This window comes from Taeniopygia guttata, chromosome 3 (genome assembly GCF_048771995.1).
Source record: "Taeniopygia guttata chromosome 3, bTaeGut7.mat, whole genome shotgun sequence".
Lineage (NCBI taxonomy): Eukaryota > Metazoa > Chordata > Aves > Passeriformes > Estrildidae > Taeniopygia > Taeniopygia guttata.
The window spans coordinates 98,117,031-98,134,600 of NC_133027.1; the positions used below are offsets into that span (position 1 = coordinate 98,117,031).

At 40.6% G+C, this 17,570-nt stretch overlaps 1 protein-coding gene across 1 annotated transcript; it reads right to left on the reverse strand.

Moving 5' to 3' along the window:
• Nucleotides 1–1,018: 1,018 nt before the first annotated feature.
• FBXO28 (F-box protein 28) lies at nucleotides 1,019–14,220 on the reverse strand. The gene is made up of 5 exons (XM_002196946.6): nucleotides 13,953–14,220; nucleotides 8,103–8,212; nucleotides 7,024–7,162; nucleotides 4,758–4,953; nucleotides 1,019–2,754 (listed from the first exon to the last, which is right to left on the reverse strand). The coding sequence occupies exons 1-5, from the start codon at nucleotides 14,163–14,165 to the stop codon at nucleotides 2,360–2,362; spliced, it is 1,053 nt and encodes a 350-aa protein (XP_002196982.4). The 5' UTR covers nucleotides 14,166–14,220; the 3' UTR covers nucleotides 1,019–2,359.
• Between the last annotated feature and the right edge of the window lie 3,350 nt (nucleotides 14,221–17,570).

Here is a 17,570-nt window from a genome sequence, read left to right on the forward strand (position 1 = left end):
CCTGGAGCTCATGACACTTCCTTGAGCTGAAGATTCTAAGCTGGCACCGTTCCCAGAGAACATTTCCCATAACAATTGGCTGTTGTTTTCCAGATCAGTTTACAAACAGCCAGATTCCCCAACACATCCAGAAATGCTACTCTGGAGTGACCTGAAACAATTTGTGCACTGGGATGGTGGGGAGGAGAAATTGTCTGCATATTCTAGAAATTAATAAAGAAATTGGAGTGGAAAATATTCAAAATGTATGAATAAAGCTTTTCAGTAAATGAAAATCACAAGTTTATACTTGTTTGGAAGTATTAAAACACAAGTAGCTGGGAATTAGTCCATTGCAGGAATTTTTTATCACAAATAACCATTCAATGAATTTATATCACACAGTGATTCTAGCTATCATGCTGACTCTTTGACTCAAAACATTTTAAAAACATTTTAAAAGTTAAGCTATATGCCAGTATTTTTAAGCTGCTATCTATCAGGTATCTGTCTCCAAGATAGATTTAGCTGTAAAAAACATTCTGAGCTGTTTAAACCAGTACAGGCAAATGCTCCTTCAACAGTTTAAATCTGCTCTTAGACAGCCTTTTATAATTTCTTTGATGCTTTAGAAAAATGCCCCCTTTTTTTTTTTTGAAAAGGACTCAAACTACTTGAGAAGTTTGTTTGAAAGCTAAATGTCTGTCAAATATGTAATGATACTTCTGGTATGAGGTACTGTGTTTAGGAGTAAAAATTGTAGCTGAAGTTTCAGGAAAAATGTCAGTTTGATTATATAATATCTGGTTATATAATATCTGACCAGACAACTTCTGATTTTTTTTTGGTGCTTTAAATACAACCACTAGGTTATGCTGACAGCCATGCAAAATGAAATTGCACTTTAACCCACAGCAGTAATATCAAGATTGTGAACAGCTACAAATGCAGCATTTGCATTTTCAGTGCCATACCCACTTGAATTCAGAACCACCTAAAGACAAAGCAGCAGCTGGTTAAAAAAAGAAAACAAGTCAAATTATAAAGCTACATAGTTTAGTACATTAAAACAAAACCAAAGACAATGGTATTTGTATAAGGTTCCAAAAATATACAGATGGCAGGGGGGGAATAATCACTGTACACAACTCTGAGGTGGTTAAAGTGACCAGAGAGACTGAACAGTGCAAGACATGCTTTTCCAGTTACAAGCTCAAAACAGAAGTGCAAAAGAAATTAAAGCTCTGTCTGAAGTGATTTACCTTTTAGGATAAGGAAAGCTTAGAATATTGTCATCAGTGTTACAGAGAAATTTCCACCCCAACCCCAACACAGACACATAAAATAGTTTAAGTTTTACCATAATACAGCATTTCACTCAAATGATGTCCCCAGAGCTTGGTGACTCCAGGGACAGTTTGTAGGTGTTCAGTGTTGGCCCATGACCCAAGTGAAGCACAGGCAGCCTCTCCATCCTCCAGCTTTGGCTAACAGTAAATCCCTGCCTTCCAGGCAGGGCGGGTGGCAGCCACACAGCCCGGGCTCAAACGCTCCTGTCGCTCACCTCCCCAGAACACCTCGCTTCAAGGAAGCCGCTGTGCTGAAAGCAGAGACTGAGTTATGGCTGAGGAACGAAGAATTGCTTGACAGGTCTCTGTTCTCTCTCCCAGAGTTTGGAACAGTTTCAAGGCAAGTGCTTTTGGCAGGCTGACTAAGCTGTACATGCATCTATTCATGCAAATGTAGAATATGGCTCCCAAGACCTAGAACCAGGGTGTGTGCATGTGAAGACTGGATAGAAGGCCCTTCCATGGAAGTTTACAAAAATATATAGCCAATACTGTAGCTTAAGAAGTCAGTTTTACTCATTACAGAGAACCCCAAAAAGTATTAACTACTTTTCAGACATTCCAGACAAGGTCACTTGTAACAAAAAAGGTCAAGTTCTCAAAAACAAGGTTTTAAAAGTGGATCTTTCCTTCAAGTGAACAGGACATCTGTTTTTACTCTTAACCATTTAGTCAGTTAAGACAATTTATTTAAGATTTCATGTGAACATATGCATAAACACAAATAAGTTTACTTTAAAACACATCTGCACGGAAAAAAAGGGTGCACATCTGCACCCTTCAAAACATAACAGAGCAGGTCTGGTTAGTATGTAGCTATTGCAAATCTTAAAGATTCTGTGCATTAGGCCCACCCATATAGAAAGCAGGGGAAAAGTCAATGAAAGAAAATCACTGTTCAAGTCTAAGTGGTGTTCTGAAGAGCCAGCAGCCTAAGTGACACCATGAAGCTGGTCACAGTATCCAAACAAGCAGGCCTGCATGGGCTACTAGAGCAGTGTATCCTCCTGAAGGCGCCATTTCCTCCCCAGTTATTTTCTGTTCCGAAGGCGTTTAGATTTCCTAGGACAGTCTGTGGAATCCACCGCCTTCCTCCGTTTCCTGGGAGATTGTTCATTTGAGCCGGAACCTGAAGAATTCCCTACTGTGCTCTCCATCACCTCTCGCAGCTTACGCTCCAGCTCGGCCAAGCGGGCGTTCTGTTCCCCAATGATTTGGGTCTGCTCAAGCAGTTTCTGGTCTTGATCCTGGAGCTGCTTCTGCTGCTCCTGCACTTTGACGCGCAGCTCCGAGATCTCCCGCTTTAGCGCCGTCAGGCCCGTGCCGTTGGCTTTCACCTGCTGCTGCAGCTTGGTGACTTCCTGCCTGGAAGGGCTCTGCTTGGAGAACAGCTGCATTGTTGTCAGCGCTGCAGAAGGCCCTGGAACTTCAGAGAGAACTGTGATTAATACTCTGCAACTTACGGGTAGAAACGGTGTCCCAATGTTCATATTTTGCTTATCCCTACTTCCCACACATGAATCTGAATACCCATTGCAAGTCATGTGAACAGGCAAGCAGATTTACAGCCACTTAAGTGTCTAACAAGAACACGTGGTAATCTCAGAGCACAACCAGTTTAATTTAAAATACTTACAGCTTTTCAGTAGTCTGGAAAAAAGTTCATAATTCATTTCCTGTATATGAGCCCCCCTCCTTTTGCTGTGTCAAAAACTGTGTAGAACTATTGTGTTGTCATCTAGACTTAGTGTCACAGATGTTAAGACAAAATCCCACAAAACACCTCTAAATTACTTAATATGGAATAATTAAGACTGAATAAATATCTTTCATTAGACCAGCAAAATTCTACTGTCTTGGCTGCAGACAGCTAAAGTTCTAAAAATTTGTAGTTTGGAACTTAACAAGGTATTTCAGTATAACTTACATTTTAGAAGAAAGGAATTTATTTTCCATGCTTCTTTAGAATCACTCCTCCTAAGCACTACAACCATACTGGAATCTGAGCTTGGAACTGCTGATTCTAATAAAGTTCCTGCAAATCAAGGAGACTAACAGCTACTGTATAATTTCTTTCACTTTTTCTGCCATAAAAGATATCTATCACTTTTTCTATATATATATTCTTCTAGGAATCTGAGCTTGGAACTGCTGATTCTAATAAAGTTCCTGCAAGTCAAGGAGACTAACAGCTACTGTATAATTTCTTTCACTTTTTCTGCCATAAAAGATATCTATCACTTTTTCTATATATATATTCTTCTAGCAATACTGTGCAATTAAGGTGCAACTTAAGTGCTCTACAGACAGAAAAGTCTGGAACAGTCATCCTCCTTTTCCTCCTTTTTTTCCATTAGGATGCCAGCACAGCTACCATTATGTGACACTAAGGGGCTGCTATTGGAGAGGTTATGCCCTTCCCTCAGCATGAGAGAGGCGTTTTATGCACCAGAAAGCCTTGGCCCTGAAAAGTTGATTGCTATCAATGGTGGGTTTGGGCAATACTTCCTCAGCTGATAGGCTCAGTATATACTAATACATATAATTTAAAAAAATTTAACCCATATATAATTTTTAAAAATGTATATAATTATAAAAGTTAAAGTACAACTAGCAGGATATACTAAAGGTGGCATACACACTTATGGCTAAAAGGATGGACAGGACATACAAGAAACAAAACCATCTGCAGTTAGGCCTATTGTTTTTGCTTAAGATGTATTTTTTCCCCCAATTTTTACTAAGTTATCCTTCTAGAGAGTTAAATTTCACAGTTCCTAAAATGTGAACATATCCTCTATACTGAAAATTCTACAATTTTACCAATCTTTTGCTTTTTACTATTAGGATAACTTCAGCCAAGAGGCAACTACCTTAGAGTTTGGTTCACAGAAATTCTGGAAAGTCTGACAGAGTATTTGAAGGATCAGTTTAATAGCTTATTTATAGACTGTTAATTTAATTGACTTTTCACTATTACCTGTAACTATTTTGCTTGTTAGTGCACAAAATAGTAACTCCAGTAAAGTAAAAAAAAACCATTCCAGCCCTCTATGTACTACTACAACTTAGGCAAATTCATTTGCAACTTGTTCTAAAAATAAAAGGCATTGAGTTGTCATCTCATGTGCCAAATTTCAACCAAATGCAGTGATAAAGTCTCATTCATTGGTGGCACAAAAGCATTTGTTTAACACATACACACTATGCATAATTCTAACATACATTCAAGTGACTGTTCTTTTAGTGGTACAAAGGCTCCTTAAATTTCAAAGCAAATGAATTTCAGTTAGCATTCTTAAGAAACAAGTATCATCAATATTTATGTAATAAAGCTCCCATTTAAGGGAGGGAGCTTAGAAAACATACAGTGCTGTGATTTTTTAAAGAACAACTAAATAAAACTTAACTATACGTTGGAATTAATACCTGGGGCAGTTCCTATTAGACGTCCCGATACATCTGACCCAGGCATCTTTCTTTTCAGTATTGGAACAATCTTCTCATCAAAATATTCCATAGCCATGGAGGAAATGTCCCTTAGTTCTTGAAGAACTTCATGAGCTCTCTGAGGAGCTCTTGTAGAGTTTACATATCTTAGCACTCGATAAATTTCATCTATTACCTAAAACATTTAAGAAGAATTAGGATTTCTGATAAAGGCAAGATTATTTCAGTTTGTTCTAGGAATTCAGGCATATTCAGGGGGTTTTTACCACACAACAGTTGCACACCACTGTGTGTTTTAGTTCCAGATCAGCTTTTTGAAGTGTTGCTCATGATATTTCAGAGAAACAGCTCTCTTCAAAGTCATGAAATAATGCTCATTCGGTGAAATTTGAGTACAGCCATAGTTGGTTTGCAAGTTACATAATCTATACTCAGCAGAGCATGATAATTTCCTTCATGATCATTTCCTTAAAATCTGAGGCAGGTCAAGAGAGGAGTGCTGGTCTCTTAGCCAAAGCCATACAGGTATTTTGCACAGGATTAAGGATGTTTGAAGAACACACATAAGGACCTTGCAATACAGTTGCACCTTCTGTTCTGCTAAAGGAAGCTTAGCTAAAAAGTCCCAAAAGCGAGACAAGACCTAAGTTTCTCATCAAGCAACGAACAACAAATGACTGCTCCAATTTCACCCATTTTATATCCTGTTAGCAACAACATTAATATAAAACCTTGTAGCAGTGCTCTGCTATCACACAGAATGCTGAACCTCAAACCAGGATTTGCATATTCTAACACAAATTCACTTCCTGGCAGTTCTATGGTGAAATTTTCTGAGGAAAGCAAAGTAGGTGGGACGGAAACCACAGACTGTAAGTGAACACTAAGCCTTGACTCTGATTGACCAACATATTAATTAATGGGTGAACTGGTAACTGCTGAGAGAGCAGGAGTGCTAGCAATTTCACACACTAAGTAAATGATTAAAAAAAAAAAAAATCACCAACAACTTTTTACCAGTTGTATCAAAATAAAATCACAGTACTTACAAGTTGGTGCCCACAAAGAAAATCAAGCTCACCTGCCCAAGTCCTGCACACCCCTGGTCTAGGATGAGTACTACATTTCCCTCTACTCTTCAGAACAGTAAAGCAACATTTTTTTTAAATATCTCATTTACCATGTAACTATCGGGGACTTAAATTCATTTGACTTCATTATATTAATTTTTTAAAAATACATGGTATATAAAAAATAGAATGTAAAGTCAAATAAGAATATAATTTTAAATTAGTTAAATATCAAGTAAACAAGAATGTACATAAATAGTTACTTCTTCAAGATAAGAATACATTCCACACCACAGTTTATCCTACCACTGTATGCATAAATGCCTGCATGCTTCCCCAGAATCCAAGAGATAACTTTTCTATTCATCTCACTGCAATTCCGTTCTCTGCCCACAAAAAAAGTAACACCAACATATCCAAACCCTACATGGGAAGATCAATGAATAGAGCATTAGGATAATGTTCACTGATCTCATTTAATCCCTGAGCTGTACCAGTCTTCCTCTGAGCACGATTTTGTCAATTCCCCTGTGCACTGGTGATTTCACAGCTTATAAAACATCGGTATCTCCAATGTACATCTTGCCTACATAATTTATATTTAATGCTGGGCTGGTATTCTAAAACACCAGGACTGTTCAGTAATGTTCCCATTTAACACACTTTACATTTAAAACTAATTCCACCTACTGTACAAAAAAATATACCATCCACTGTAATACTGAACAGTGTTTTGACATACTGAATACCTTAATTCTATTAACCTGAAGTACTCAAACCCTTAAGAAGGTGCCTAAAATCATGAATCATGATTGACTGAGTACTTAGTATTATGTGTAAACTAAATTACTACATCTTCAGATGGCCTGATCACGTGTTTCTTTCTAAAAGGTTGTAGAAGATGAGTATATCACAAGTCAAACATCAGAATCAAGAGAGAACCTAAGGGCAAATAGAAATCTAATTTAAAATAATTAATATTTAAATACAGCCTGGTTTATTAATTTCAGACTGCCTGGTAAAACAGAGAACTGGTTTGTATGTTTATTTACAAGTATATATATATATATATCTATATATACAATATAAATTTTTCCCAGCTGTGCTAGGTTAAGTTACACAATCCTATTTTTTAAACATAGATAAATATTCAAATAATATGGTCTGCATTTTACCTTTCCAGGTATGAAGCAACAAAGATTGGAATCCACATACTTCATGAAAGTCATATTTAGGAGAGAGAGTCTCGTTTCCACAGCAGCGAGGATGTCTGCATGGCGAGCTAATGAATGGTTTCTCCTTTCTGACTCCCGTCTGGAAAACAGACCACAAGGTGACACTGATTTTAAAAACTGAACTGTAACATTTGTCAAGTTCATTTCACCCCTAAAACCCTGAAACCACTAACATTTGTCTTCACAGAAACAACAGACACTGACTGAGACCCAGCTAGTAACAGCATACTACACTTTCTTAGACAAAATTTGCTCTCTAAATAATTACTATACCTTATGTGCTCCATAAATTTTGAATGTAATTGAGGACTATTTTAGAACAAGGCTGCAATACTAACTAGCAGCAGACACTGAGTCAGAGTGAATATATTTATCCCACTCACTCATATGGTCAGTACTTCAATGCAATTGAAATAATAAATGTAATATATTAGCAGTGAAGTTTATGAAGTGAAGAACTACTATGACATTTAGGTTGAGATAGAAACACTTTTTGCTAAAGGATCGCTATGCTAAGTAGTATTTAGTTTCTTCACTCTGACTGGGAAATCTGATAGGACACAGCAGCACCTACATTTATTCACTGGAAGAGGAAGAAAGACATTGCTTTAGTGAGAAACAAGTTCCCAGTAATGCTCACATGTCAAATCCCTCTTCCTTGTTCCCATTTAATCCTTGCCAGTGAAAAACTTTGCTCTTTTTTTCAAGCAGTATATTTGATAAATCATCACTGAAGGCAGTTGGTCTTGAAAAGGAATGGTATTTATTCATTCCCAGGAATCCTCGTTTGATTTGCCAGAAGAGTAATACAGAACCCAGACTTCTCTGTTTGAAACACCAGACACACTTTGCACACCACAAAGTGCTTTTAGAAAAAAAAAAAAAATAGATAAAGGCAAATGTAACTCAAATTTTCAAGATATATAAGAGAATTAGCCAGAAAGCAATTCCTTTTCAATAGTCTGTTTAAATGAATCTAACACAATTAAATTTAATTCCAGTTTTTAACTGGTACATACCTTGGAAGTTGAGCTTTAACTTGCTTTTGACACAAGTTGTGGTATCTTTCCACTTTCAGAAATCCCTGATTTAACATTCTCTGGCAAACCAAGTCCATTCGCTTACAAACCTGCATTTAAGTAAAAAGAAATCTTAAGGCTCAATTAAAGGCCACAAGTCACTTTTACTATTATCTTATCCCTACTTGCCAAGTAGCAAAAGATTCTTTTACTGTTTTTTGCTCCATTTCAACAAGCAAAAACTGCAGTTGAGATTAAGACATCCCCATCTCCACCAAAGATCATGATACTCCAGAAAGGAGCAGCTATATTTCACACAGTTCACAACTAAATCTGTTGATTTTGCCTAACAAGAGACAGTAGGCTGAATGCCACCTATTGGAAGCAAATACAATTTCCTCTGATTTTAATGGAAATTGCAAATGCCCATGCCTGAATTTTAGTATGGTCTCCAGGTTGATTCTGGTAGATGAAATATTTTGTAGTCTCAAAAATAGAAACCTTTAAAGACAAGAAATCATGGTGGTTCTCCTCCAATGTTTAAGGCTCATGTTTCTGAAGTCAACCACAATTACATTTAAAAACACATGGAAAACATTGCACATGGAACAAGATTCTCCTTTTTGTATAAGAAAGTATTTTCTCCTCTGTTTAAATTATTCCTTTATTTGCTGTTGGACAGCAATAGTCTCAGAGGTTTATTGCACCACAGATTTAGGAAGAAGGGACACAAAGAGCTGCAGAAGATATATCAAACTACTAAAGTTAAACCTTCACAAAGTTACCAGTTACAGGACAAAGCCAACTCATACAAAAGTTTAAAGCAATTGCTATTCAATTCTGAAGATGCAAGGGTAGCTGTTCTTTGAAATAGTTTTGGTTTTGTTGGGATTTTTTAGGTACTGAAGTCCACAGCTCCCACTGTGACCCCACTTGCCAATAAATACACTTTTTTTTTTTTTAATAAACACTCCTTTCCTCCATACACTCATCATTTCATAACTTTAAAGTCTATGCAAGTTTATACCTTGAGGAAGAAGATTCTCACCTCTCCCAAAAAAACCTGCAATTACTTTGTGTAATGCCTTCAGTACAAAAAGAAAGAAGTTCTGCTTTGTGTCCCAAGTTCTATGAGAACTGACCACTTTCAGACAGATCTGTGTGGTCAGACCATTAAGCAGTGACTGTGGATCTGTCTGTGCTCCTTGGTGTGAGATCTTTCTGGTTAACAAAGAAGGATCAGACAGGCAAACGGCAGAGGGATAGCCTCAGCACACTCTGCCCCACATTCAGTGATCCAGCTAAATCATCTCCTGTGTATAATGAAAAATGCTGGCCCTTCCTACAGGAAGGAGGAAATCGATCTTCCCTGGGCTCGTAGCTCCAGAGGCGCAAGGATTTAAATCGTTTTTGAGCCAAGGCTTTGCAGCCTTCTCGCAGCTCTAATGGCACCGACTCCCTGAAGCAGGAGCTGGGACCTGCACAGGGCTGCGTCACTCCGCAGTCACCGGGCAGCAGAGGAAAACATCTCCAGCCACGCTCAGCTCCGCGCTCGGAGGCGGCGAGAGGATTTAACCTCGCGCACAGTGACATCTGCCGGCAGAGGCCCCCAGGGAGCCGCAGCCCACCGCACCAACCACACTGGGGTTTTTAACCTTCTCCTCTTCTTGCCCTACACAGCATGAAGGATTATGTGCTCCAATTTGTCAACATTACCCATATTTAGCCAATAATCAGTCTAGAACCCAAACACCGGGACCACCAGAAATGAAAAATGTTTGTTTCCAACTTATGTTACCAATCATCTCATAATTCTCAGCTGGTTCACTACATAAACCGTAGAGCATCTGGACTTACAGGAACAATATATCTCTTCTAGACTGCACAGTCAGTCACATACAAAGTAGCAGCATTACAATTTTAGGTGTCCACAGCGGTCCGAGACAGTTTGATATTACCTATTCAACAGATCTTAAGTTTTATTTCCTTATCCTTGTATATGCAATTTTGGTCAATATTTTATTATTTTAGTCACAGAGCTGAAAGAGGCTGTGTTTCCTCAAAGGTCAAGTCCAACCAGACCCTGTACTCAAATTTCAGGGTTAGAAAGGTATTCCAAATCCGTGTAAAAAAGCAGAAAGAGGTTGCTTCTTCATGTACTGACTTTTATGTGATAACAGCTTTCTATGATCCTATAAATTAATTTTTTCACTTCATTTGTAAACAAACTGACACAAACTAACTTCCTTTAAAAGCATGTTTTATTTCTTCCAAGCTTCATTACCAGATAACCAATTCCAAAACAAACATAAAATATCCTAGAGTATTTAGATTTGATACATGTTATTTTTCTTAGCTAGTACACTGGCACCATGTTCCGTAAAATGCCTTTTTTAGGGTAAAAAAAGTGGCAAAATGCTTATAACTTCATCAAGAAACTTTAAAATAGAAATGCCTGTAAATACAGACTGAAAATGGGAATATTAAATACAGACCGAAACTGGGAATATTAAAGCCATGCTGTCCAAGGGCTATCAGTCCTTACTTGTGCTGTGCAGGAAATAAGCACAAGTTTGCTGCAGAATCAATGTAATTCTGACATGTGTCAGAATCCAAGATAATCTCCTCAGAGTGTTCATGGAAGGAGGTGTGGGCTGTGTGATTTTAATCATGCTTGTTGTAGTAATAGCCTGAATGGAAGTGCCTTTCCAAGCTCAGACATGTGACTGAAAAATAAACTGGAATCTAAGAATTTAATTATTATCCCACTGAGGTAAAATTTTCAAAGCTTCTAAAGTCACTAAAAACGTCCCTGTAAAAGGAGCCTTCAAGAGCTGGAAGATAGTGAGCTTCCCTCTCAGCATGCACAATCGGCTCGTCCAGAGCATTACAGCTTCAGACATTGGCATCCTTGGGGTTTTCTGTGTTTCTCTCATGGGGATCATCAGAGGAAGTAGATTAAATAAATACTCAAAAGGGCTGAAAGCAAAATGCTGCTGCTTTTTCCTCTCATTCACTTTGTCTGAACAAAAGTTTGAGGGCTCAAGGTTTCCCTCATTTCAGACACTACTGGTCTCTGAATACCTATTGTTTAGTCTCTGCTCCTTGGATCTACTTCACTGCTTAACCCGTAGGTGCTTCATTCATGCTTTCACACGCAGTAACCCCAGGAATAGCAGAAAGCATTATATTCAGGAAAGCAAGTGCTTTTTGCACAATGAGGGGCCCATGGTCTTGCCTTGCCTGATGGCAATCATCACAAGCAGGAAATGTTCTTTACCTCATCCTTTGATGACAGAAAAAGACTTCTGGATCTTATGCCTGAGATTATGCTCCTCATTATGCTCCACATAAACAATGCACATATCTCCATTTCAATCTGAAAACATTCTGGTGTTCTATGTCCTCCTACCCAGCCAACTCCTCAGTCTGTTGTTTTGTATACACTGTAGATCTAAACCCAGCTCAATTCAGAGACTTTATTTCTTATGGATCACTGAGCTAAGGTCATCCAAAATAAAACGCACATTAAGACATCCATTCCTTCCATGCTGGGATCCAGAAAATGCATCAAAATTATTGGTTTAGGGAATGCACTTTTTTTTTTTTTGTCTGAACATGTATGATAAAACTTTGTTTAGGTTGATTGATGTCCTGGATTTTCCTGCCTTCCTCAAGATGCTTTATCCCATGGAATCCCACATTCTCAGGGGTAATGAACCTGCTTTGGAGCATGTTTCTAATATGCACAAGACCAGAGCAATTTAATATCTGTCACTCAATTAATGTGTTCCTGCAATGTATCTTTAGCACAATACTACTTACTATAAGATACATTCATTCATCTTTGATAAGCAGCTCAAGTCAGCCCTCACAGAAAACAAAAATGTACTGTTTGTGCAAGGTCTTTCCAAAGGCTACTTGCCACCTTTAAAAATCCCAAAGTAATGAAATTTCATTATGAATTTATGCCTGGGAACTGCTATTTTTAAAGGCTACCTTAATTCTCTGACAACAGCACCTCGAGCTATGAAGAACATTCAGTGTCTGCCTCTCAGTGAGCTGTCAAAAGAACACCTTCAGCTCTGAACAGACCCAGCTGATCAAGCTTATGGGCTCAAACCAGAAAGGCTCTGATTCTTTACATTACTGCTGGTTAACAAAAGGCTACTTTCTTCTCACAAGAATGCTCATAATGCCTTCTGATGTGCTTAAGGGAATAGTTGGGAATTTGATGGAGATTACTTATCTTGGCTGCCACTGACTCCAAAACTCAAAGTAGGGAAAGACCAACTGAATAGTTTCTTTCCTTTTACACCCAGTATTGTTCTACATATGTTTTAAAGTCGGTATTTATCAAGTCTGGTTTTGCATATTTTTGAAAGTTTTGAAAAGGGCAGTCCTCTTCTAGAAAAAGGAACTTGGAAGTGCTATACAAGAGAGCATAAAAGTGTCACATTTTACTTCCTAAGCGCCAGTGAGAGTTAAACAGCTGATTTAGTCCTGACATCCTCACCTTTGCTACTCTCACCTTCACTGCCAACAGAGCACTACAAACACTTAGAGCTAGAGAAAGAAAAAGCCTTCTGTAGACTTGTGAGAGCTCCCACAGCACTGCCATTCATAAGATGCAATGGGAAAGCTGCAGCCACAGGTTGTGCCTGGTGTTGCAATTCTGAGCCTGAAACGTGGCATATCCAAACACCACGCAAGATACTTCCCTTCCCCATGGTCAAACTGCAAGTACCACCTGTGATCTTGGGGATGTCCTGTGCAGGGCCTGGAGCTGGACTCGTGGCTCAGGCTATTCTGTGGTTCTCAAGTACCGCATCTTTTTCACAGATCCACTACTCTCACAGAAGAAGCTGAAGTCTTCAGGAAACTGACAGCACACTCTAGAAATATTCAGGAACTGGTATGCTTGGGGTAGTATAAATGAGAACAGATTTTCTGCTTGAAGAGCTTTCGGTTTAAGTTACAGTCAGGATGCAACACTTCAGGTTGCTGATCCAAGACACAGTCCAATTTCCTGCATAAATACACTTGTAATATTATCCAGTTTAGACTAATAGAGTTCTTAAAATAGAAACGGTACAGTGCATGCACGTTTACTAAGAGTTACATAAGCTGTGCATTAATTCCATATTATTCCATTTACAACCTCGTAAGAGATTCAGTAAGACAGCAGCTTATAATATTACATGGTTTACATCAGGCTCCTTATGCAGGCAGTCAAATATTGATATACATTGATCTCCTCACTGTCAGCTGCAAGGTTTTTTGGCATTACCAAGTTCAGAGGTGCAGATACTATATGTTATTAATTACAAATCCACTAAGACTGCAAGAAGCAGACAGTCTTTTTTTTTTTTTTTTTTTACATCTTCTTTTTTTGACCCACATTTCTAGATAGGGGAGGATTCTTGGAGCAGCAGGCTCACCACCTCCTACACTTGTAGGCTTAAGCCCTATAAGCAAAAATAAATACACATATGAGACACAATAGACTGCCCACCCCAACCAGTCACTAGGAGAAATCAGCTGCCAGCAGCCCGGTGCTTTCTCACAGAGCGTGAAAGAAATGAAAGAAGTAAGAGACATATAGAGGTATAAAGAGCTTTAGGAATGCGTGTATGGAAGCTCACACGGAGAGCGAAGAAGGGATAAAGCTCGATCCCACCCCACCTCATCCAGCCCCTTTCCTGGGAGAGCAGCAGCCCGGCGGGGGGCGCCGGGGCCGCCGCCACCCCCGCACCTGCCCCGAGCCAGGCGGGCTGAGCCCGGCGGGCTGAGCCCGGTCCCGGCCGCACCGGGGCTCCCGCCCCGCCGCCTCCCCTCCGCGGCCCCTACCAAGCGCAGCTGGCTCGTCTCATCGTAGGACAGGAAGCTGAGGATGCTCTCGATAGCCACGATGGGCAGCCCCATGAGCGTGTTGCTCTGAGGTGGCGGCTCCATGGGCGCCAGCGGCTCGGCGGCCTCCGGCAGCGGGGCCGGGGAGAGCCGCGCCGAGCTCGGGGCGCCGCCTTCGCCCTCCGACACGAGCCGCTCCTCCGGCGCCGCCATCTTGCAGCCCGTCCTTCCTCCGCGGGGGGACGGTACCGCCTCTCTGTGACGGTTCTTCCGCAGCCGTCACGGGCGGTCCCGCCCCGGCATTCCCGCAGGGAGTGAGGAAAACGGAGCCCCAGTGCTGCTGTGGCGGCGGCTGCTGAGGGCTGGGGTCGCTCCCCCTGCCCGGGGAGCCGTTCGCGATGGAGGGATGGTGTCCGACTCCTGTCGGCGGTGGCTAGAGACAGGACGAGGAGTAAGAGCCGTAGATTAAAACACGAGAAGTTCGCCAACTCGAGGGAGAATTTTTTAAGCTGGGGGTGGCAGAGAACTGGAACAGCTGCCCGGGGAGGTTGTGGGGTCTCCCTCTCGAGAGACATTCAGACCCCCACCTGAGCACGTTCCTGTGTCACCTGCTCCAGGTGACCCTGCCTGGGCGGGGGGATTGGACTGGTGCTCTCCAAATCCAACCCTAATTGGATTGGAAAAAATCGATTCTGTGATTCCCGTGCAGGATTCCCACTCTGTCCTTGAGGAGTTTCCCTAATACCCAACCTGAACTTCCTCCAAGGCGGCTTTAGAGCATCCCCTCGTGTGCTACGGCTGGAGGCCGGAGAGAAGGGATGGGCGCCTCCCTCTCCATGCCCCTCTGAGGAAACTGTGTGGGAAGGACCTCCCAAAGCTCCGTGGGTGCTGCCGCGCAGGAGTCCGGCAGTGCTCCGCCCGCACAGCACAGTGATTTACCGGGAGAATGTGCTCGCATTACAGCGAGGCACCTACACCGTGGAAAATAACCCCGTAGCTTCTAAGCAAGACAAAACTACATCCTCAATACAAAGTAATCCAGCCCGCTGTATTTTACCTATGGATGGGCGAGCCCCCCTTTTGCGGTTGATGTCCAAGCTGCCCCTACTGTGCTGGCAGGGGGAGCCACAGCACCAGGGGGGCTGCAGGTCCGCTGCCAGCCTTTGGGATCAGAGCCAGCTGGCAAAACCCCCGGCAGCCCGAAAACCACTGCCTGGAACCAGCCATAATTGAGCAGGCAGAACACCCAGAATAAAGCGAACCCTGCTCCTTTATTTGCCCTTTATCCTGCACGCTAAGGAGGGTTCTGGACCAGATTGCCGAGACAACAAAGGGATGGAACTAAGGGCTGTTTCTAAAACATTCCCTGGTGCTTCTGAGAACAGAACCTCGGTTTCACAAGCACTTTAGCCTGACAGAAGTTGGCACAGCCTTTGAAAAGTATGGTGCCAGTCTCCTCAGTGCCTTGAGCTGCTGCTGCTGCTTTCTCAGCAGCAGCGTTGGGTGTCTGTGCTTGACTGGGAAGCTGCTGCTGCTGAAGACTGATTTGTCAGAGGAAATCACTAAACAAATGCCAAGAGTGATGATAGCAAAGTGTGTGGGAAAAGACATCAAATGTTTGGGGAGAATGAGACCACTTCTTTCAGTACCTGCACCAAGGGAGTACAGCCTAAAATATTACAGGACTAAATAATTAGCTGCCTGCAGCACCTCTGAACATTTTTTTTCAGCCCTGCTTCTTCTCTTTGAAGTTTTATCTTAATCCATTTCTTTCAGTCCCCCCCCTCCTCAAAAATTCATCTGTAACCTCTTTCTTAAAAATAAATAAATAAATAAAAGGCATCTGGAAAAGAATTAACTTGGGAGCAGGGCAAATGCAAGGGTAAGGCTTTATGTGTGTCATCCTAATGGCACTCCAAAAATGTGCACTGAAATTAATATTTCCTTTTTGGGAGCAGAATACTGTGTGCCTTGTATGGGTCTGGAAGTGTTTTGCTCCCTCCCCTCAACTCATCAATGCTGCTATCTTGCAACAAGGGTTTTATTCTTGTGCATGGTTTTCAGACCTGATCTCCTTTCACATGCACCATCAGCAGTTTAAAACTCACTCAGGAGAATTCTTTATGAACTTGTGACTTGGCACATGAAGTTTGGCCTGGCAGTGCGTTGATGCTTTAAAAGGAAGTGGGTTTTTCATCCTACCTAAGCATATAGGATTTCACATTGTTTTGATGTTTGTTTGGGGGTTTTTTTTGTCATATCATTTAGACAATTTCAGGTTTTTAGATACAGCTCTATGTTTAATAAATATAAGCTGCATGTTTATCATATAACCAAACAGATTAATTACAATGAACAATATATATTTTATGCGAACTGTATACATAGCTTAACAGTTAATAAGTCTATTTTAGTAAGTTGGGTCATTCTGCTGCCTTCCAGGTTCTGAGTCATATCTTTCCCCAGTGTATCTGGTGTCATTTTTCTGAGCATGCATCACTTTGCATTAATTTGGAAAAACACAGTTCTCATGCACTTTCACAAAAACCCCCATTACAGACTCTCCAGTGGATGAACTTTTCAGTTATTTTGGGATACTGTGAATCCAGAAAACTTGATTATATTTTCTGAAAGGGATAAAATAAAGTTATGTAGGATCTATTTGCATATTACATGTCATGTATCATCTTGAAATAGCCTTAAATCTTAAAATCTTGAAATAACCATCATTTTTATTTTGTTAGAATTATGCATAGTTGGATTGATTTTTTTTTAACATCTCAATGACTCACAAGAAGGTGTTAGGGGAAATGAGTTTTTTCACTCCTTTCATGCAAAAATCCCCATACTATTTTGATTTATGTTTGGGGGAATGAAATTTGGATATCTCCATACTCTGGACTACATATTGTGCTCCCCACTGATTGGAGTGTGGTGTGTTCAGGCTGTGAAATTTTACTGAAATTGTGTGGAATGTTTTGGTTGGGTTTAGTATGGAAGCAAGCAACACCAAGAACTGTGATGAAGAGGAAGGAGCCTGACTCAAACACAAGTCAAGTTGTATCTATGAGATCTGAGAAAGGAGAAGAAATTAAGGAAAGGGTAGAAAGAGAGTGAGAAGCAGGAGCTAACAGGCAGACATCTGGGAAGATGGGAGTGGGGGAAAAAATTTAACAGCAGGGGTTGGAGCTGAAGGAAAGTGTGTAAGTAGGTCAGAACTGTCATGTTGATTAGGAATATTGGAGCAAAGAGGAGTAATGTGCTTAGAAACTGATGGTAAGAGCAGAAGTTGGGTGGGAGGAGAACAGATTTGTTTTATTAAGTCAGTGTAATCAATAGAAAAATAGGAAAAGCTTTCCCACATGATATGTTTTCTTCTTGGGGGCAGCAACAGTTTGCTCATTTCATGGATATTGGGATTTTTTTTAAAGAGATGCTAAATTTGAAAGAAGTCTTGTCTATTCACACAAGTGTACTTTCATTCAGGCTGCTGGACACTAAGGCAGAGTAAAGTCTTTCTTGCTTAAAGGTCTTTTTGTGAAAGACATTAAAAAGGGGGGGAGGAGAAGTAATATTTAAATTTCCTTTGAGAGTGTTGTCAATAAACGTAGACAGCAC

What these genes read in the sequence shown, in the direction of transcription:
- FBXO28 (XM_002196946.6), bottom strand. Translation starts at nt 14,165, where the DNA reads ATGGCGGCGCCGGAGGAGCGGCTCGTGTCGGAGGGCGAAGGCGGCGCC. An exon ending in GTTAAAGCTCAACTTCCAAG is followed by an intron (nt 7,163 to 8,102) that starts GTATGTACCAGT and finishes TCTGTTTTCCAG; the next exon opens with ACGGGAGTCAGAAAGGAGAA. An exon ending in GTTGCTTCATACCTGGAAAG is followed by an intron (nt 4,954 to 7,023) that starts GTAAAATGCAGA and finishes TAAATGTTTTAG; the next exon opens with GTAATAGATGAAATTTATCG.